A 23,672-nucleotide genomic window follows, 5' to 3' on the forward strand; every position below is an offset into this window, starting at 1 on the left:
GCTTCTTTATCATCACTATTTTATAAAAATACATGTCCTTTTTTGCATAAGGCAAATTAATTGGCATTGGGAAAGAAATGGCGGAAAATTACTGTAACTGAAAGAAAACTTGTTACATAAGTCAGACTTTTTAAATGATTGTATAGATTTGCTAGAGACTATGATGAAAATTTGAGGGCCAACCTTATAAGGTGTAAACTTAGTAAGACTTTGCATCTGTCACTCTGTTTTGGCAGTTTTGAGATTTATATGCTAATAAAGATTTATGAGAATGATGTGACCCACGATTTCTTTGAATCACTGAACACTGTAAACAATGGCAGTCATAATCATTTGTAAAGACACTAGGGGATTGGTTATACCATAGACCATTGAGTGTTGGGTTGAACCATCTGAACCTACTTTATAGATTAAAAATGGTTAAATACCTATAACTTCATACATTGAACCTGTTAAAAATTATAATATTTCATCCTTTGTTCAAATTGATTCACTTAGCTTGTGTTATATATTTATCACAAGTTACAGGTTGGTGTTTCTGTTAAGGATGCAGGTAATCCAAATTATTAATAAAATTAAAAATTTTTGGTCTTTTGGGTGATTTGGGAAATGTGTCTTTATACAGGAACATTATGATCTCAGTGGGTTTATGTGTTGATTTATGAATCTGGATCCTAAACTTTGGCACTCTGGAGTTGTATAGCAATTCAGAGTTGGGAGTGATGGTTACAGATTGTTTTTATTTTCATTGAGCAGTATACTTTGTGTTGAAAATATTTATGTACTTAGAGCAGGTAGCGTTCCTAAACAGAGTAGTCTGTTTTGTTGGGGATTTTGTAGATCTGTTAATTAAAAGAACTATATATTTCTTCTTTGTTTGAAGGGTTAGGCTAGAGAAATTGAAAGTGAGTAAATTGGCCTGCTCTGCTGTCTACTGATAACCTTTTGTTGCTTTCTCTTCTCACATCACTTATTTGGCATGCAATTTTGGGTAAGTTGCATATTTTTATGGCACTCAATAAGAGTAAGCAAAAATTAATGAGGCTGGATATTCCAGGAACCTCCTAAGGGCTTACAAGTATTATCTTATTTATTAATTCACATAACAATCCTGTGAGCTAGACATTATTAACAGAATTTTGTGGATGAGGAGGTCTTTAAGTGGCAGAGCTGGGATTTGAACTCAGTATGGCATCAGAGCCCATCTTAGCCCTAAAGTTATATTGCTACAATAAATGTCCACAGAAATCCGTTTCAGGAGTCTTGTTGAGGCTATGATAGAGCCAATGTTGGTGAAATAATACTTATGTTGAAATCACTGTATAAACATTTAGAATATTTTATCCTTGTTTATTATAATGCATTGTTTTAGGTAGTATGTCAATAGTGCTCAAATTAGACCTTTTTTTTTTTTTTAAATAAATTTATTTATTTTATTGGCTGTGTTGGGTCTTTTTTGCTGTGCCCGGGCTTTCTTTTTAGTTGCGGTGAGTAGGGGCTACTCTTCGTTGTGGTGCGCGGGCTCCTCGCTGCTGTGGCCTCTCTTGTTGCGGAGCACGGGCTCTAGGCACATGGGCTTCAGTAGTTGCAGCACATGGGCTCAATAGTTGTGGCTCACGGGCTCTAAAGCGCAGGCTCAGTAGTTGTGGCACACAGGCTTAGTTGCTCCGCGGCATGTGGGATCTTCCTGGAGCAGGGATCAAACCCGTGTCCCATGCATTGGCAGGCGGATTCTCAACCACTGCACCACCCCGGAAGCCCCAAATTAGACTTTTTACATATAGTACATTGCAGCTTACTTCCTGGTCAGAGATTTCCTTCCTTGCTGCACATGGATTCTAAGACTCTGTTCTGTAGCCCTTCTTTCACTATTGGGATAGAAGAATAGACCAAGGAGTACTGTGGGCAATAAATCGCCGCTGTCCTTTTCAAGGCATGTTGAATGGTTACCTGTGAGGAGTGGGATTTTGGGAGACAGGGAAGTATTGGGACTTTTCACTTTTACATTTCTGTATTGTTTATTATTGTTGTAATACAAGTATGTTTTGTATTAATGGAAAAGGCATGAAACTAGAAAAGGTTCTTAAGTAATTAGCACTTTGGTTAGCAACAGTGACTTCTTAGCAGTGAAGAGGTTTTACCGATTCCTATTTTGGAGCTTTCTTGGAGAACATTCCTTCTTACGTGTGCAATCACGTGCTCTCTCTGCATGCGCTCTTTCTCTCTCACACACACCCTTACACCCTTCTTTTGGATTGTTCTTTTGGGACAAGGGTGCTTAGTTGAGTGAATGTAAGTTCTAACAAAAGGCATTATAACAACCTCTCAGTGTCTCATTTTCCTTATCTTTAAAATGAGAACTATATGTTAAAATAGAACAATAGCCTAGTATAAGATACATATTTATGTATGTGTGTGATACATACGTGTGTGTGTATACATATATGTATGAGTGTATGATACATGTGTATATGTATGTGTGTATGATTGATTGATTTTTAAAGTAAATTGTTATAAGCTACAGAAAGAGGAGTTAGTTATGTTATATATTAGTCGTGTTATTCCTTTAATACATTAAAGAAATTTGGTGTAGAAATATATGCCATTCTACCTACCAGGAACTTCTAAGCTCAGGGAGAAAGCTGGAAGAGAACTTGTGTATACATTATACCTGCCAGTGTTTATTGAGCACTTGTATTTTAGTATACATGTGTGTTCACATTTATTGACTACTAAGTGACAGGTATAGTTCAAAACTCTTCATATTAACTTATTTTATTCTAACAACTATAAGGTATATACTTTTATTATCTCCATTTTATACATAAGGAAGCTGAAACATGGAGAGGTTAAGGAACTTGGCCATACTTACACAACTTGCGTGTGTGCATGTTTTATTTTTGATGAAAAAAAAATTAGCTATAAGACATTTTTTATTTATAAGAATAAAATTGAAATTAAATTATTCTCATGCTCCAAGGTTATGACAGTATAGAGAAGCATAAATAAGAACTCTATGCCTTACCTCGGATGCAAGCTACATATTGCTATATGAAAATTCGGTCTAAGGTTGTCCAAATCCTTTGCTGAAAGGCTTATAATTAAAGTGTTTAAAATGACTTATCTTAAAGATAAGGTGAGGTGTTAATCTGACTTGGGGTGATTCTAGATCAGACCTGTTTTCTTTTTACCATAGGCTTATGTAACTGATTGTGTATCAATAGAATAGATTCAGGAACCTGGCTTTTTATGCTTACTCTTTTCAGTCATTCTAGATGAAATATTTAGGTGTATGTGTACAATACATATATATATTTGCATGTGTTGATAGAATGGAGATATATATAAATTCAGAAACAGTTGAGTGAAACAATTAAAATACAGAACCACACCCATGTTTATATCGGAATGTGATAAATGACTAGAGAGGTATTTCAGATCAGTGGGGAAAGGTTGAATTTGTAAAAAATTGTATGGTGTTTCCCTTTCGAAAAAATTCTAGATATATACAGTTAAACTTTAAATGGATTAAATGTCCAAGTCTTAATATTTTAAATCATTATAAAAAATATAGGCAGTATTTTTATTGGATTCCTGGGTGAGAAAGTTTATTAGGAAATAAAGAAATTGGGCTGCTTTTGTGGTAGCCCATTTAACATGTTCATTTAACTGCCAAAATATTAGAATATTTGGTTTTAAATAGGAGATCAGACAGTGGAATAAATGATGGAATGCAATGTAGTCAACAAGAATAATAAGTATATTCACTAAATACATGATACAAAATATTGTATATGAAAATAGATATGTTCTATTTATTAACCATGTTAGAGTGGATGTTTAAAGGCAAGTTAGAAGTAATTCTAGAGTGTTGAATAGTGTAATCTTGTTGAATTCTTTTTGTTTCCTCTACTTTTAAATGCATTTTAAAAACTAATGAAAAGGAATGATTTAAATGGAATATTTTATCTTGTCGAAATAATTTCTAACTTTATTATGGAATTTCTGTTTTTAATCAGATTTCTCTGCCTTATCAGGCATAATGTGAAAAGTATTAATTGAAGAAAGACTTTACTGTTCTGTATAAATCAGCTTATCATATGTAATATGAAAAGTAACAATTAAAATCTGAAATGAATTAAAATATTTTTAAAGTAAAGGAAGTTTTAAATTTAAAAAAATGTGAAGTAATGACTAACAGTTGAATCTAATATTAGAAAGGTCTTATTGAACAAACTCATTTCTCTTACTTTTTGGTAACTGGTATTCTGGTTTTAACCTTTTGAAAACATGCTTTCTAGATATTTTTATTTTGTTTTGACTGCTAAGGAAGATGAAGACTTAAGGTAACTTAAAAATGATATAATGAAAAATTGATTCATTGTCATAAAAAAGTTGCTGTAACTATAAAGTAATGTTGACCAACCAGAACTAATAATATGCCCAGATGCACATATCGTTTTTTAAGCTGAGCATCTTGGGAGGCCATACTTTTATAATAATTAACATTTATTGAGTTTGTGAGTGTGTGTGAGTGAAACAGAGAGAGAGGGGAAAAAAAAAGTTATTAGAAGGGGCCATGACAGACTGCTAGTCTAATGGGTCAAATTGTGATTTTATTTACGTTGTTTTCCTGAAATTGTTCTTCATAAAACAGGATGTGGGATCTGTTTATTTCACAATTGACAAGGCCATAAGGATGAGTTTACCATTATTCCTGTATTGGTTGGAGCTCTGAGTGAGTCAAAAGAACAGGAATTCAGAAAACTCTTCAGTAAATATCTAGTGGATCCTAGTAATCTCTTTGTGGTTTCTCCTGATTTCCGCCATTGGGGTCAAAGGCTCCGTTACAGTTACTATGATGAATCCCAGGGGGAGATTTATAGATCCACTGAACATCTACATAAAATGGGTATGAGTATTATAGAACAATTAGACCCTGTATCTTTTAGCGGTTACTTAAAGAAATACCATAATACTGTATGTGGAAGACATCCCATTGGGGTGTTATTAAATGCTATCACAGAGCTGCAGAAGAATGGAATGAACAGGAGCTTTCCCTTTTTGAATTATGCCCAGTCAAGCCAGTGTGTCAAAGCTGGCAAGACAGTTCAGTGAGTTATGCAGCTGGAGCACTCACGGTTCACTGAAGCTCTGAATCCTCAGGGATGCCACCTGCACATACTCATACTCTGCTGGGGTCCCAGCCTAACCCTTACCAAGATACTGGTCCTGGTTTGGGGGGATTCTGAAAGCTCAAGCTAATAGAACTTTCTTCTCTTCTTTTCTAGTAGTTATAGTCCTTTCTTAATTTTAACTCATTTAAAAAAATGCTTTATAGTTTAGAGCAGTGGAAGGAAGGTTGGCATCAAAATATTTTGATCAAAAAAAAAAAAGGCAATGTAAAGGCACAGTTGTGGCAGTCAGTTTTTTGAAAGTAACTTGTAAAGAAAGCATTTACCATATGCTAAATTTGCACTCTTTGCAGACTTGTGCACATATACTCCGCTTTCAGAACAGTTTTACAAATTGTATGCAAACAAACAAAAAGGGTGGAAGGGCTTCCTAGGTGGCGCAGTGGTTAAGAATCCGCCTGCCAATGCAGAGGTCACGGGTTCGATCCCAGCTCCAGGAAGATCCCACGTGCCGCGGAGCAACTAAGCCCGTGTGCCCAAAAAAAAAAAAAAAAAAAAGGGTGGAAGCTTTTTAATAAAGAAATTGCATTTATAAATGATCTGTATTAGAATATAAAAATCTTGTTATAGTCAATTAGTACCTGTGTTGTACAACAGATACCTTCTATTTTAGTTACTAATAAAGGGCTACACAACTCAAAAAAAAATTTTTTTAAAAACCGAAAAAATACCAGGATGTGATTGATCTCTAATTTGGGTAGTGACATCTCGTTATATGTTTTACGTGAAGTTTTGGGTTTATGATAGATTTTAGGGAGCAGTTCAGTAAGAGTAGTAGCATAATTAGGAGACAGGTGACTGTATTTTGAGATGGAGTATTCTTTAAGGAATGTTTGGTCTTTATAGTGTCTTTTATAATTTTTTCTTTTTCAAAAGTATAAACATTTATTGTATAATGAAGAATTTAATGGATCATGGTAAAATTACATATTCTTCATAAAAACCTCATCTCTTGTAATTGAGGACCAAATTTTTGGATGTATCAGAAATGACAGTTTGATTTCACAAAAGATTTAAACTTTTGAAATGTGTTAGCTGTAACAGGAGTCAGCAAACTACCTCTTTTTGCATGGTTGAAAAAAAAAGACTAATACTTTGTGACATGTGAAATTCAAATTTTAGTGCCCATAAATAAAGTTTTATTGAAACACAGCTGCTTTTGGATTATAATGGTAGAGCTGGGTGGTTGTAACAGAGACCGTATGTGGCATTCTCTTGGCTTCTTACTGCTTTGGTGCACTACGACTTTCAGTGCTGCAGTTATAACTTGACAATATTTCGAGTGTCGTGTGTATTGCCAGTCAGCAGTATGTATTTTATTTTTTTATACCAGTGCATATCCATCATTCAAAACAAGAAAAGAACAGTGGACTCTGAGTGGCATGCTTTTTAAGGCACAGTAAAATGTGTATTATTTTATTATTGAATTAGCAAAAAATTGTTCTTATTTTGCAGTGACACTGTAACTGTGGTAGAAGAATATAGTATATGTTGACATTTCTAGACTTAAGTACACACCATAGTATTCTCAACTCTCAAATTTTTAAAGTAACAGTCCATTTAAAATGGAATATCTCATTATAGCATAACTTTATAAAAAATAAAATTGAAAGTGAGGCTGCCACCAAAATAAGTTTCTTAGTGACTCATTATTAGACAAGCAAAGACAGCTATTTACTGATGGTGAATTAATTAAATTGTGTTTGATTGCAGCAAAGAAATTTGTCCAGAGAAAATAAACTTGTTTTAGACTATTAACTTTTTGGCAAGAACAGTTGACTTAAGAGTTGAGGACATTTGAAACAACATCAATAGTCAATTAAAAAACAAGGCAAAAGATTTAGCATGGTTTTGTCTCTTGATGAGGTCACAGGTTTTATTGATACTACTAAGTTGTTGTTTATATGAGACATCAGCGCCAAGTTTGAAGTGGCAGAAAAATTAGCCTCTGTGAATAATCTGTGTAGAACAACTACAGGCAAGAACATTTTCAAAGTTGAGAAAACACTAAATACAATCTGAAGTGGAGTCTGCTAAGATGTGCTGCAACTGATGGTGGTAGAAGTTACGTGTGAAACAGAAGAAGCCTTAGTTGGACACATTTACGAAGCTTGTAAAGATGTGAGTGAGGTGTTCAAAGCCTGCTGTTACTCGTTGTATTATTCATGAGCAGAAAATATGTGAATTTATCACGTTATTGAATCAGTATTGTTAGTGGTGAACTCCATTTGCTCTCATGGACTTAACTAGCATCAGCTGCACAAATTTTTGTTAGAAGCTAAATATCCTGACTGGCTTAGCAGTGGTAACATTTTATTGTAGTTTTTGATTTTAGGACTGAGATTGAAATTTTTCTGAACAAAGAGGATAGCCCTCAACCACTATTATCAAATATTGATTGGCTTTGGAAATTAGCTTTTTCTGCAGAGTTGGAAATACTTTTAAATGAATTTAACCTAAAATTACAAGGCAAAATAGCACTCATGTGTGAAATTTATCTGCTGTAAAGTCATTTGAGAGGTAACTGTTTGAATTACAAGTAACATCAAGCTACTTTATACACGTCTTATCCTGTCAAAGTGAGATCTTCATTCCCACGTGAATTTGCTTGAATATATTTTCCAACCTCAAACTACAGTTCCAGCAGCATTTTTCAGACATTGATGCGAGTGCAAAGAATGTTTCCATAATTCAGAATCAATTTAATTGTGCATTGAGCAACTTCTACCTAACATTCAATTGGAAATGATTAATCTGCACTGTAATGACATACTGAAAGGCAAATATCAAAAGAATAATCTAATAGACTTCTCTGCCTTTGAAATAATGAATATGCTCAATTAAAATCATGTGCTTCTGGGTTTGTATCAGCATTTGGCAGCACTTACTTTTCAGAAAAGACTTTTTCAAAGATAAATGCATAAAATCTGGCCATCGTTATCGAAGGAGTGCTTACAGTATATTTTGATGGTAGGCAACTCGAATTAAGTGGAATATCCCCCCTCCCCTGCCAATTCCATTCTTTTCATTAGCAGACTGTTCTGTTATAAAATATATACAGTTATTATATCTTAAGTTTTGTCAACAAAAAGTTTGTGGGAAGCATTTCTTGTTGTATAAGCATCTATGTGATTTTGCCCAATGGCCTGCAAAGACTAAAATACTACTGATCAGGCTCTTTACAAAGTTTGTGGTATCCCCAGTTCTATAGCAGTGCTTCTTAAACTTGAATATACATAATTTTCTGAGGATCTTATTAAAATGTGGATTCTGATTTGGTAGGTCTGGGGTGGAACCCAAGATTTTGCATTTCTCATAGGCATGTGAAGTGATAACAGATGCTGCTGTCAATGGACTGCATTTTGAGAAGCAAGATTCTAGTATTCAAGGTCAGTTAGATTTTTAGACATGTATGCTAATATTTGTTAAACATCTGTTATGTGCCAGGAGTTATACCGGGGGCTTTTGGACATATTGACTCTTTAAAATGTCTCCAAAACTTGTTAGAAGGTGTTAAGGACTACGGTGAGGTTGGGAATCCTGCTAAGGGTTTTCAGTTAGAAACTAATTGTTTTGTTTTCCCTTGGATGTATAGCTTCCTCTAGGACCTCATGGAGGAGAGGAAGCTATATATCTAAGAAACAAAAACAATGGGAAACAAAATACCACATTGGTAGCTGGTGCAGGTCAAAGTAGGGACTGATGTCCTCATCTTTTCTGCTAAATTCCATTGGGCCAGCAACCAGTTTCCAAGCTAAAGAGTGGACATAGTATATACAGCACATACATGTTTTGTAAACATTTTCCCTCAGTCTCTTGCTTGCTTTTTCATTTTTATAACTGTTTTTTGAACTAGCAAATTCAAATTTTTGATAAGTCCAACTTATTTTTTTCTTTTTTAAAAAATATTTTTAAGAATTGTGGTAAAATATACCTAAATAAAATTTATCATCTTAATCATTTTTAGATATATGATTTAGTGGCGTTAAGTACTTTCTTACTGTTGTATTTCCATCATCACTATATCCCAGAACTTTATCTTCCCCAAGCAAACCGCTGTACCCATTAAACACTAACTCCCTGTCCTACCATGCCCCTCAACCCTTAGCATCCACCATTCTACTTTCTGTCTCTGAATTTGACTACTCTAGGAATCTCATGTAAGTGGATTCATACAGTATTTGTCCTTTTGTGTCTCACGTTTCACTTAGCATAATGTCTTCAAAGTTCATCTGTGTTCTAGCCTGTGTCAAAATTTCCTTCATTTTTAATGCTGAATAATATTCCATTTTATGTATATACCACATTTTATTTATTCATCCATTCATTCATTGATGGACACTTCGGGTACTCTTTCCTTTTGGCTGTTGGGAATAATGCTATCAACATGGATGTAGAAATATCTGAGTCTTTGCTTTTACTTCGAGGGTGAAGCACACCCACACACACACTCAGAGGTGGAACTTTCTGGATCATGTAGTAATTCTATGTTTAATTTTCCGAGGAACTGCCATACCATTTTCCACAGTGACAGTACCAGTTTACATTCCCACCAGCAACACACAAGGGTTCAAACTTCTCCACATCCTTGCTAACACTTGTAATTTTCTGTTTTTTGATAATAGCCATCCTGATGGTTGTGAAGTGGTATCTCATTGTGGTTTTGATGTGTTTCCATAATGATTAATGATATTGAGCCTCTGTTCATGTGCTTATTGGGCAGATGCTTATCTTCTTTGGAGAAATGTCTGTCCAAGTTCTTTCTCCTTTTTAAAACTGGGTTGTTTTTGTTGATGTTGAGTTGTAGGATTTCTTTATGTATTCTGGTTATCAATCCATTATGAGACATATGACTTGCAGATACTTTCTCCCATTCACTTTCTTGATAGTGTCCTTTGATGGACAGAAGTTTTTTTTAATTTTGATGAAGTCCATCCTACCTATTTTTTCTTTTGTTGCCTGAGCTTCTGGTTTCGTATCCAAGAAATCATTGCCAAATCCAATGTCATAAAGCTTTTCCCTTGTTTTCTTCTAGGAGTTTTACAGTTTTAGGTCTTTGTGTTTAAGTATTTGATCCATTTTGAGTTAATTTTTGTATTTGGTGTTAAGGTAAGGGTTCAATGTAACATTTTTACATGTGGATATCCAGCTTTTCCAATACCGTTTGTTGAAAAGACTGTTTTTTCCCCATGGAATGGTCTTAGTGCTCTTACTTCTGGGCTGTTTTATCCCATTGGTTCATATGTCTGTCTTTATACTAGTACCATATATATAGATTTTTTTACTTTTGACAAAGCCACTGAGACTGTTTATTGGTGGTTGCAGAATTTTGCTTTTTTTGTTTTTCGATGAATGGTGGTTAATAAAACAGGAAAACCACGTGGGAAAAAAATTCTTGACCTCATATCATATACAAATATTAATTTAGGATAAATCATGGACCTAAGCAGAAAAAACAAAAAACTTGTAAAGAATATGCTTTTTACTTTGGAGCATACAAAGTTTTTTGGAAAAGAACAGAAAAATAATAATTGTAAATAGAAAAATTAGATAATTTTCACTTCACCAAAATTAGGCACTTCTGCTTGTCACAACATGAGGAAAATGGAAAAAAAAAATCAGAGACTTAGAGAAAATGCTCTTCCTATCTGTCTATCTATCACCTGATAACGACTGTTTCTGATGTAATAATGGGATCAGAAAAAAAAAAAAACAAAAGTACTGGTGATACTTGAAAGTACATTGTCAGGAGTATACTTATAATAGAAACCAGATTCCAGGGACCTGAGGAGGATGGCGTTATAAATTATCAGTTTAAGGAAAGAATTAAATGATGATATTTATAGCACGAAATTCAAGCTGAAGATTTTTGTTTGTTTTTTAAAGACATAAATGAGGCAGAAGGAGTCAGGGAGGGAAAAGATGCGAGAGAGGGGGGATACATGCAAATACAAGATTCCTCCACTATCTACAAGGAATGGGGTCAAAAGCAAGAATTAAAGGCTGTAGCTTTTTGAAGGTAGCTACCTTTTTGTCTAAGATGGAAGAATAAGGAATGGACAGAGAAGATATATGCAGAAACAGGAATGCTAATAAACATGGAAGAATGGCCGCTGTCCATCTAGTCCTCTATTCAGATGAAGATGGAAGGTAATGAAAGGAACTTTAAAGGGTAAGATTTATAGGAATAGGTCTTAACGTTTAGGAGAGGAAGGTCAGGGTGTGTGGGAAGGGATTTCTTGTAGTTTGAAAATGTTCCACATGTGATTCTGAATTCTGATAATATCCTCCCTGCTCCCTTTGAAAACCACTCATTTATGTCAGTTCTAAGGTTTTATCAGTAGAGAATTAGCAGACATGGCTAAAAGAATTTTTAAGAGTTTAATTGAACTTTAGAATTTGTGGTGCTTTAGTCTGCGTAGTAACAGTTACATGAGGGCACTCATTTTCCCCCCTTAATTTTCAGGGTTATTGTTTAAATATAGTTGTTACCTTAATTATCTGCTTGATATATGTGTGTGTTTTCCGTCTACCTGATAGAGACTGATAACTACCAACTGTACAAAAAAATCTTTGGGATGTGACAGTAATAAGAGTCTTCCCAGTTTAAATTACAGTTAGATAAAGTATATATAAGCAAAATAAGTAATAATACTAGTTAGGGCCAAAACTCTGTATAAGCTTAGAATCAGGAGATTACATTATGAGAAGTGGTATTTTTCAAGCTATGGATCTGGGTTCATTATTGGCTCGTGAAATCAGTTTAATAGGTCACAATCAGTGTTTTTCCTTTTTAATGGACTAGAATAGACTAAAAAATACTGGAGTGTACTGCATACAGTAAGAACTTTTAATATCTGTATGTATGTGTGTACTGATTTGGGTGAAAATATATTTCTTAATGTGGATTGCAGTCAAAAGTATTGGAAATCAGCCATAGGTTATTTTGATAAATAAGTTTGGACAGTATAAAAATCTCTTAAGTCCTTGCTTTCATCTGTTTTTAGAATTCGTTGAGTTTATATTTATATCTCAACTAATTACATACATGTATTTTGTGATGTGTGTATATAAATATATATGTGTGTGTTTTTGTTTTTGTTTTTTGTTTTTGTTTTTGTCTTAATAGGTGCAATGGATGAGCTTCATAGTCTGGATCCAAGAAGGCAAGAGTTATTGGAAGCTAGATTTACGGGAGTTGCAAGTGGGAGCACTGGGAGCACGGGCAGTTGCAGTGTTGGAGCTAAAGTGAGTAAAATTGTAATGTTTGGCATTTTTTCCTTGTATTAAATGATATAAAATATATTTTGTAAAGGATATCTACATACATACTTAACAGCAGAGTGCATGAGTATTTCTAATAATCTCCATATTCCAGAAATACTTGGGGTCATCCAGATTCCTCATTTTTGATAGTCCAGTAGGTACAAAATAATATATCGTCTTACTTGTACCACCAATTATTGTGAGCATTTTTTCAATGCTTGTTAGCTTTTTGGGAGTCTCTTATAAATTGTTCCAATTCTTTGCCTATTTTCCTATTCGAATTACTTCCTTTTTCAAATGGATTTTCCCATGTTCCTTGTATATCCTGCCTATTTATTCCATGTTAATTACATACAGTGCAAATAACTTCTCCCATTTTGTCATGCCTGTTAACTTTGTTCATGGTATCCATCATCATACAAAACTCTTTAATTTTTTTGTGTTCAAACTCACCAGTTTTTTTGCTTTATGGTCTGTACCTCTGCAGTTTTGACTAACTCTCAGTGTACTAAGAAAAACAGTCATCACCCTTAACCATCTGGGTCAAATAGACCTTTTTGCTATGTTTATATTTTGTTACTTTACTAATTTACAGCAATAAGAATAAAAGTATAATGAAAAACAACTTTATTAGAAATTTTAATATGAATTTAAATACTTAAAAATCGCTTTGTATCAAGTAAATCCTGGTACACAAACATCATAAAAGATGAAGGATATTGTTATGCATCCTATGAGCATAGTGAAATGGTCCAGATTCTTGTTGCAGAATATTGTATGGTAAAGTCCTTAGGTTGAATGACTTAACTGGTGAGAATACCATGTTTCCCCCTTTTTTTCCTTCGAAATGTGTTGTCCAGTTCATTGATTGTTGAATTTGGGAAAATTCATCTAGGATACTGTCATTTGAAGACTCAGATTTTATTTATATAGTCAGTGTCACCATCATTAGTTTTAGGTGCTGTTATCTCTTTGTATTTATTTTCTGATTTGTCTGATTATAAATTTTCCTCTGTCATTTTTTTCTCTTGATTGTCTTAAGTGGAAAATGAAAATCTTTAAATTCTCACCTGGAGTTGATGAAAGCTAAAATTAGACTACAAAGGTGGTTTCTTAGTTGTTTATACATTTTTGAAAGATGATGCAGTACTTTAGGCAAGGCAAGAACATAACTAAAAGATCATAATTTATTTCACTATTGCATTGTCCTTTTAGGTCATTAAATCTGTATTTTTCTATTTTTACTATAATAAATTATTACCAGGTTGCTCAAAACAGTACGAATTTATTATCTTATAGTTCTGTAGCATCAGAAGTCTAACATGGGTCTCATTGAGCTAATATCAAGATGTCTGCAAGGCTGCATTCCTTTCTGGGGGCTGTAGGGGAGCATCTTTTTGCCTCACATTTTCCAGCTTTGAGAGGCTGCCTGCATTCCTTGGATGGTAGTTTCCTTCCTCCATCTTCAAAGCCAGCAGTGTTGCATCTCTCTTATTACTCTTCTTCGGTAGTCACGTCTTGGGTTGTAACCTAGAAGGGTTCTTCAGTTTTAAGTACTAATGTAGTTAGATTGGGCCCACCCCAATCTGGATAATCTGGTATAATTTCCCCAGAATTCTTATCCTCAATCACATCTACACAGTCCCTTTTGCCATATAAAATAATATTCACAGATTCTGCTGTTTAGGGCATGGACATCACTGGGAGGCCAATGTTCTGCCTGTCATACCACTGTTCTTCCATTTTCTTTTTATCTTAGTAGTTTTTCTTTGTTTAGCATAGTTGGGAATAGTTGATGAATGATGATAAGTAAAGATGAGTTCCTAGGATGGTATAATAGCAAAATATAGGTAAAATAAGATCAGTAATGTATTTTAGGTTTATGAAAGGCCAGTGGACATCTGATAATTAATTGCAAGCTAGAATGTGTTCTATTAAAAATAAATTTTATTTTTATCCTACAGATGATCTCTAAGAAAGAATAGAAGTCCTGAAATATTAAGTATTACAGACAGAATTACTTGAAAAAGAAGCTAAAAAACTAAAATTAGGTCCAGTGGACTCTGATGGTATTCTAAAAGTTAAATACTTCTTCCCCACCCCTGAGTCACAAAGATATTCTACAGTTCCTTCTGTTAAATTTACAGTTTTACTTTTATATTTACTCTTTAGTCCATTGAGGCCTTACCTTTTATATAGTATTGATACAGATCGAGTTTTATTTTTCTCCATGTAGTAAAGCAATTTTCTCCACAACGCTTTTTAAATACATCCATGTTTTCTCACTGACTTGTGTTGCCACCTGTATCATATATTAAGTTGCCATGTGTATATCTCTGTCTCTGAAATTTCTCTTATGTTCCAGTGGTCTCTCTGTGTTCTTGTGCCAGTATCACATAAAAAAGAATACTGTTGTATTTTGGTATGTCTTTTTTACATGGTAGAGGAAGTCTCTCCTTTAATCTTCTTTTGTAAGGTTGACTTAATTATTTATGGGTCTTTATTCCCTCATATAGAATTTGAGCATCTCTTTATTTGCTTGTTAGCATTTGGGGATTATTCTTCTGTAATAACTTATTTGTATATTTTTCCTTAAAAGATTCAAATGGAATTTTTATTCTGAATGCATTGAATTTATAGATTAATTTTGGAAGTACTGAAATCAATAAGATTAGGTTGTCCCATCCAAGTGCATGAAATGTCTCTCCATTTGTTCAGTTCTCTCTGTAGAGTTCTTAAGAATTTTTGGCTAGTGTTTGTGAAATTTTTGGGCTTATTCCTGGATACTTTAAAGTTTTTGTGGCTAAAGTATTTTTTATTATATTTTCTAGCTGGCTATTGCTGACCTAGGAGGTTTTTGATTTTTATAGACTGGTCTTGTATGTAGCAGTCTTGCTTTTGATCTCTTTTATTTGTTGTACTGCTTTGTTGATTCTTTACTTTTCTCTAAGAGAAATAAGTATCTTCCCCAAATTACAGTTTTATTTCTTACACTTCATATATATATACATATATATATATTTTCCCCCTTATATTGGTTGCGAGCTTCAGTAGTATGTCTTGTTCAAGAGGAATCATCCAAAGTTTCTCCATTAAGTGTAGTGTTTGCTGTAGGTTTTGTGTATATAACCATGGCCAAGTTACAGAAGAGCTTTTTTGTTCCTGGTTAGTTAAGAAGTTTTTGTTCGTTTGTTTTAAAAATAATAAGTATAACAAATTTTTTTAAAATGTTGAACTTTGCATTTCTGGGATGAACCCTACTTGGTTATGATACACTATTTTAAAAAAATACTTTATTGGATTTAATACATGATTAACTGTTTTAGTTAGGAGTTTTACATATATGCTTATAAGAGAAATAGATGCATAGACCTAATGAGTAATAGTTTATAGTGAGTTTTGACAAATGTGTGCACTCATAGTGATCCACGTTCCTTTTAAGATACAGAACATTTTCATCAGTCCACCTTGTCTGTTTTATAAAACAGTGTCATTCTAGCCCCATAAAATGAACTGCTGCTTCTTTCACTGTTTTCAACATCCTGTATATTGTAGAAAATGTTCATGGGAAGATGAGTAGACATTTACCTGTAAAACTGTCTTGGCCTGGGGTTTGTCGCGAGGAAGGTCTTTCACTACCATTTAAATTTCTTTAATATCACTTAGTTTATTAATCTGTTTTAGTTAAGCTTTTCAGATCTATTAGTGTATGGTTATAACACTTTAAAAAATCTCCTTTGTTATTTCATTTCTGTTTTTCCTTTTAGATTCTCCTTTTCTGTTCATTCTTGACAGAGGTCTGACTAATCAAATAACTATTTCAAAGAAACAGCTTTTGGTTTTAATCTATGTCACTTTTTTCCCCCCATTGATTTCTGTTATCATAATTTACTTGTTACTTTGGATTTGCTCTGTGGCTCTTCTTCCAGCTTTTGAGTGGAATGAATTAGATTATTTATTTATATAGACATAATTAACATACAATTAAAATAAAAATGTATGGATTTTAAGTGTTCATTTATGAGAGTCCCCCTCCCCCCATGGTTTTTATTGTTGTGTATAATTTACCTAAGGTAAAATTCACCCCTTGTTATTATATAGTTCTGCTATAAGTTTTGTGAAGGTATACAGTTGTATAACCCCCACCACAATTAAGATATAAAATAGTTCCCCAAATATAAAATAGTTCCCCAAATATTCCCCCATGCCCTGTGTACTCCATCTCTTTAGGTTGCCTCTGGCAACCACTGACCTGTTTTCTGTCTTTATAGTTTTGCTTTTGCAAGCATGCCATATAAATGGGGTAAGTATTGTAAACATGTAGCCTTTTCAGCCTGACTTCTTTGAACTTAGCATAGTGCCTTCCTTTGATATTTATCCATGCTTTTGTAATGTTGTCAATAGTTGCTTTTTATTATTAAATAGTATTCTATTGTATAAAATATACAATTCTCTTTTTTAAAAATTTTATTGAAATATGGTTGATTTACAATGTGTTTCAGGTGTACAGCAAAGTGATTCAGTTATACATACATATATATGTGTATATATATTCTTTTTCAGATTCTTTTCCATTAGTAGGTTGTTACAAGATACTGAGTATAGTTTTCTGTGCTGTATAGTAGGTCCTTGTTGATTATCTATTTTTTATATAGTAGTGGTTAAAAATATACCACAATTCTTTTTAATCCATTTCTTCTAAATAAGGAACATTTAGGTTATTTTCAGTATTTTAAGAATTATAGGTAAAGCTACTGTAAACATTTGTATATTCCCTCCGCTTTGATTATTGGTTATTTTGACCTCTTTTGTTATAGACTTATAATTTATTGCATTACATTTTGAAAATACAGTTTGTATGGCATCAATCCTGAAATGTGCTATGTTTTATAAACATTTCATATCTAATAGCTTCTAATTGTATTTGTTCAGATCTTAGATATCTCCTTGTATTGTTAGCTTGAACTGTCTTTTTCTGAGGGAAGTATTTTTAAATCTTTAACTGTGATTCTTGATGTATGCATTACAGCTTTATGCATTTCAGCTTGTAGTTTATCAGGTTTTGCTTGATGTATTTTGGGGCTATATGTATATATTTTTAAATTAATTTATTTTCTGTGTTGGGTCTTCGTTGCTGCATGACAGCTTTCTCTAGTTGCAGTGAGCTGGGGCTACTCTTCGTTGTGGTGTGTGGGTTTCTCAGTATGGTGGCTTCTCTTATTGTGGAGCAGGGGCTCTAGGTGCATAAGCTTCAGTAGCTACAGCAGCCAGGCTCAATAGTTGTGGCTCACTGGCTCTAGAGCACAGGCTTAGTAGTTGTGGCACACAGGCTTAGTTGCTCCGCGGCACGTGGGATCCTTCCAGCCCAGGGATTGAACCCATGTCTCCTGCATTGGCAGGCAGATTCTTAACCACTGTGCCACCAGGGAAGTCCCTGAGGCTATATTTTTACATGCATATATCTTCTTTTGTTCTTTTCATGACTGTATAATTTTTTTAAAAAATTCTTATTTTTTCAAATCTTAAGAATACTATCCTCAGCTTTCTTTTGGTTCATATTTGTTTTAGGTATATGTTTTTCTATTGTTTAATTTTTATTCTTTTTAAGTGTGTTTCTTGTAGACAGTATGTCTCCTTTTTTTGATGGAATATGAGTATTTTCATCTCTTAAATGGTGGGTTTAGTCAATTACACTTATTTTTATTTTCTGACTTGGTTCTGCCATCTATTGGCTGATGTCTTCTAATTGTACTTGCTTTTATTCCCTTCCACTCCTTACTTTCCATTGGAGAAATGGAGTTTTTCCTGATGTTTTAAAGTTACATATTCTAGTTTTTGTTTTATGATGACACTATATACTCATTTATTTCTGTTCTCTCAAAGTGATACTTATGCATTCCTGCAGAGTCTCCGCTGGCCCCCCACCCACTCTTCATTTTTTTTTAACAGCTTTTTACTTTGAAAAAAATATTATACCTGTAGAAAAATGGAAAATATTTTAAAAAGAATACTTGTATACTCTTTATCTAGATGTAGGAAATATAAACATTTTTGCTAGTTTTGTGCTCATGTATACATACGCATCTCCACCATCTCTCTGTAGTATCACTGTGGTCTCTGTGCTGAATGTGAACAGACCTTTTCAAGAAACCCTGCTTCATTTTAGTGTGGAATGGTACTTAGGAACCAAGCTAGGTATGCTTGTTGTTATGTGACAGTCTCTTAGAAGAATGCCAGCTAATGTAGAAGGAATATAGAATCAGAAAATCAACACAGGGACTTCCCTGGTGGCTCAGTGGTTGAGAATCTGCCTGCCAGTGCAGGGGACACGGGTTTGAGCCCTGGTCTGGGAAGATCCCACATGCTGTGGAGCAACTAAGCCCGTGCACCACAACTACTGAGCCCACGTGCTGCAGTTACTGAAGCCCACACACCTAGAGCCCATGCTCCGCAACAAGAGAAGCCACTGTAATGAGAAGCCTGCACACCAAGGAAGAGTAGCCCCTGCTCGCTGCAACTAGAGAAAGCCCGTGCAGCAACAAGGACCCAACACAGACAAATAAATAAGTAAAATAAATAAATAAATTAAAAAAAAAAGAAAATCAACACAGTATTTCCCAGTATAGTTATTGATTAAGGTAAGGATCATCAATGGATGCTAAAACCATTTAGTAAAATGTTTTGGAGAACAGCGTTTTACACGGTCTCAAAGTTTCACCCTATAGGTTAGTTATTATAAAACAGAAAATATGCCTTTAAAATGGAGAGATTTGTTGGTTACCACCATAATAAATAAGGTCAGGCTTTGCATTGGCAGTGTCTCGGAGCCAGACATTATGTGCATCCTGAGGGTGATGCAATAGGAAGAACACTCATCACCTGCAGTTTTCATGCTGGAAGTGTTTGATTTGAATTTACTCATGAGGAAATACTCCTGGGACATCCTGCTGGCCTGGACTCTTTAAAGTATTCAGTGCCATGAAAACAAAGGGAAGCAGAGGGACTGTTCTAGGTTGGATGAGACAAAAGAAACTTAGTAGCCAAATGCAGTGTGTGAATCTGTAGATCCTAATTTGCTCCAGGATTAGGAGAAAAACAGTTTTAAAGAACATTTTTGAGGCAACGGGAAATTTGAGTATGGAATGTATGTTGGATGATGATATTGAATTAATGTTGGTTTTACTATTCTTTTGGGGGTAAGCTTGTATTTTAAAAATATTCACTTAAATTAAAAAATAGCTATAGATGAAGCTTACACAGTGTAAGAGAGTGATGAACAATGACTAAACAGTGTTTTTATTTAAATTGATGGTGATAATGTGCTTGTGAAATACAGTATTATTAGGTATAGGCAAATTTTAATAATAGTAACATCAGGAGTTTGTAATGTGGAAATGAAAACATCCGAAGGATCAAATTTCTGATAGTGATCATGCTCTGGGAGAAAAGGGACGGGGAGAAAGGTAAGAAAATCATCTAGGAATACAGAATAATTCATTAAGGTTTGATTTGTCTATAGAGAAAAATAGGTTTATATGTTTGCTAAAAGTAAGAAAATAATAAGTACAAGCAACGGAGATACTATACATACAACTTTTAAATTACTGTGGTGGGGTGTAGGAGGAGGAACAAAGAGAAACTTAGTTGAATAAAAGTGAGGAAGAGAGAAAGAGGAAACAAAAATATTCTATTTTTACCTGCTATTATATAATACGGAAGAAATAACGCCAACTATATATTATGATAATAAGTGAGAATCCATCTTTAGGCTGTTGACAGGAAACATCCCCCTAAAATGACAAAGATTGGAAGTAACTGGAAAGAGAATACTTCAGCTAATCCTAAAGTAAAAGAAAGTAGAATTAAATACAAATTTGAAATCAGTTTCTCCCCAACTTCAGACCCTTCCAAAGACTTCCCATCAAATTTTAAATAAAGTCAATTCTCTGAGTAGACCTTCTGATCTAGCTCTATACTAAGCACCCTATTCAACTAATAACTGTCCCACTACTGCACCCACACTGGTTTATTTGCCAGTTGCCTCAAACACACTTCTGTCTCACTTCATTCAAGTTTCTGCTGAAATGTCATCTCTTTAGACACTCTAGGCATTCTATGACCACTCTATGTAAGATGATACCTATACCACTCTCCCTTTCTCCACTTAGCTTTTTTAAAGTTCTTATTGGTTCCTTACATATTACTAAATATTTATATGTTTGTTTATTGTGTGTTTCCCTTCTTGTAATGTAAACTTCATGAGCACTTGGACCTAAGTCTTTTTTTTCCACTGCTGTATCCCTAGCATCTACAACAATACTGAGGACCTCAATAATTATTTTTGAATGCGTGAATGAGTATCAAATGAAACAGTCTTAAAAACCAAAAGCCTGAATGGAACAAAGGTAGATTATTTTTTAAGGACTAAGCATCCATAAAAAAGATATGATAGTTTTAAACTTTATATATCAAACAGTTCTAAAAATCCTTTCTGAATTTATTAAAATACAGCTCTATTAAGGGATTTTAATATAATTCTTTTGGATTTTGACTGTTCAAACGTATATAAAAGAGCAAGGCTATACAGGATTTGCACAATATGATCTATAAGCTTGATATGATAAATATACATACACACACAACAATCAGTACTCTTTATTCAAGGATTCTATAATTGCAAATTCACCTACTTGCTAAAACTTATTTGTTACTTCAAAACCAATACTTGCATTGCTCTTGCTGGTCATTCAAGGGCCTGTGCATATGCAGAGTGGTGAAAAATTTGGGTTGCCTGAGGCTGAACAAAGTGACACTGCCTACATTTTCAGCTCTCCTACGTTTTCTCTCTCTGTTTTCAGCCTGTAAACAAGTATTCTTTTCTCAGTTTACTTAATGTCATATTTTCCACATTTTTGTGCTTTTTTGTTGGTAGTTTTACTATTTAGAATAGCCCCTCAGGGTAGTAGTAACGTGTTGTCTAGTGTTCTAAGCACAAGAAGACTGTGATGTGCCTTAGGGAGAAAATATGCTTGTTAGATTAGTTTCATTCAGGCATGAGTTATAGTGTTGTTGGCCATGAATTCAATGTGAATGAATTGAAAGTACATATTAAATAAGGTGTCTTTAAAGAGAAACACACCTTTATATAAAACAAGGTTAGTGTTGATTGGTTGATGAAATTGTGATGAGAAGCTTGCAGGAACCTAATCCTTGAATTTCCCTTAGCATCAAGGATTCACCATTCACTAATTCAGTGTTCATAGCTAATAACAAAAATTGGAAGAGAGAGGACTTATATTCTATCATATGCCACTTCTTTTATCTTATCCCAGACCTGCTTCACCTGTTTATTTTACTTGCTACAGATTCTTGTGGCATGAGTTTGTGACTTTGTTGCAGGATTACAGATAGAAGATAAAGATAAATGTTATCAATTGTGCTGATGTAAAGTTATAGTGTAGCTATCATGTTGGGAGAAGGAGCCAAATGTTAAGATTTATTTTCTTATTTTACATAATAAGGAGTCACACAGTTTAAAGTTAAAAAATAAAAATGTTTGTTTATTATTTAGAATTAAAGTAACTGAATATTTGAAAATAAAAGTATATCAGGAAGGAGGGGAACATGCCTATGAACTAAGTTCTTCATCTTTCGTGGCAAGGTCAGTAAAGAATTACTGAAATGTAGTACATACAGTAGAATACTCTGCACCTGTTTGAAGGAAAGGAAGTGGCAAAGGAAAAGGGGAATGAAGAAACTATCTTTCTATGTGTTGATTTGGAGCGTTTCCAATATATATTAAGAGAAAAGAAAGCACTGAGGGACAGTCTGCCTAATGTTATCTTTTGAGTAAGAAGGGAGGAATCAAAAAATGTATATTTAATTTGTTAGTATAGACATACAGCCTTAGAAAAAAGGTAATGAACCGAAGTAGCTTGTTTGCATTGCCTATTGAAAAAATTAATTAAAAACAGTTTTTTTTAAGTGGTTGCCTTTGAATAGTAGGACTGATGTGGGAGGGGAAATTTTATATTTCTGTAATGAAAGTTTTTCTGTGTGCCTGTGTTGCTTTTATATTTTAAAAAATGTCTCATGAATGTATACAAAAGGAAAAATCTGTTCTCTGCTTTGAAGGCTTCAAAAGTCTGTGAGTGTGTGCTTGCATGTGCACATACTGTATATCTGAGTGCACAAATGATTATGTACTAGATTTTGTCAAGCTGCCCCCTCCCCCCCAGCGCTGTGCTCCCTTTTCCTCAATAACTTAAAACTTTTTGTATTGAGATATAAAATTCCCATATCATAAAATCGACCCTTTTAACGTGTACTTTCCAGTGGTTTCTAGTATATCACAGAGTTGTGCTGCCATCACCATTGTCTAATTCCAGAATGTTTTTATCACCCCAAAAAGAAACCCTGTAAACATTCACAGTAACTCTTCATTCCCCTGCTTTCCTACCCTACACTCTGTCCCCTGGCAACCGCTAGTCTACTTTTTGTCTCTGGATTTGCCTCTTCTGAACATTTCATATAAATGGAATCATGTAGTACATGGCATTTTGTGTCCAGCTTTTTCACCTGTCATAATATTTTCAAGGTTCATGAATGTTGTAGTATGTATTAATACTTCATTTTTTTCTGTGACTGAATGTTTCATTGTATTGCTGTGTATCAGATTTCGTGTATCCATTCATCAGTTGGTGGACATCTGGGTTGTTTCCATTTTTTGACATGAATAATGCTGCTGTGAGTACCAGTTTCTGTATGAGACATGTTTTCAGTTCTCTTAGGTATATCCCAAGGAGTGGAAATATGTCACTGTGATATTGACACAGGAAAGAAAAATAAATCAGTGGAACAGAATAGGGTCCAGCAACAGAACCATTCATATATAGTAACTCGATGTATGACGAAGGTGATACTGCAGTGCAGTGGGGAAGGGGTGGTCTTTTATAATGGATGGTGCTGGATCAATTGGATATCCACATTGAGGGGGAAAAAAAGACTCTTGACCCTCATTTTTTGCCATCATAGAAAAATCAGTTCTAGTCAAATTTTTGAGACCTTGCATATTCCCTTCTTCCCACTTAGGAGTTAGTTTGGGTGTGGAATTCTAGGTTGGAAATAATTTTAACAGAATTTTAAAGGCATTGTTCCATTGCTTTCTAGCTTCCAGTGTTACTCCTGAGTACTCCAGTGCCATTCTAATTC

General features: G+C 34.1%; 1 protein-coding gene across 2 annotated transcripts in view; it reads left to right on the forward strand.

Annotated features, from left to right (window-relative positions):
* Positions 1-23,672, forward strand: part of TLK1 (tousled like kinase 1) — a 147,847-nt gene that overhangs the window by 30,419 nt on the left and 93,756 nt on the right. Inside the window, exons 2-3 of one of the 2 annotated variants that reach the window (XM_057747124.1) lie at positions 8,515-8,584; positions 12,325-12,443. In XM_057747124.1, coding sequence (XP_057603107.1) covers positions 12,330-12,443 — 114 coding nt within the window. In that variant the 5' untranslated portion in view covers positions 8,515-8,584; positions 12,325-12,329. The remainder of the gene's footprint in view (positions 1-8,514; positions 8,585-12,324; positions 12,444-23,672) is intronic. The other variant, XM_057747123.1, reaches the window with a different exon arrangement.

The sequence above is a fragment of the Hippopotamus amphibius genome, chromosome 8 (assembly GCF_030028045.1).
Source record: "Hippopotamus amphibius kiboko isolate mHipAmp2 chromosome 8, mHipAmp2.hap2, whole genome shotgun sequence".
Classification (NCBI taxonomy): domain Eukaryota; kingdom Metazoa; phylum Chordata; class Mammalia; order Artiodactyla; family Hippopotamidae; genus Hippopotamus; species Hippopotamus amphibius.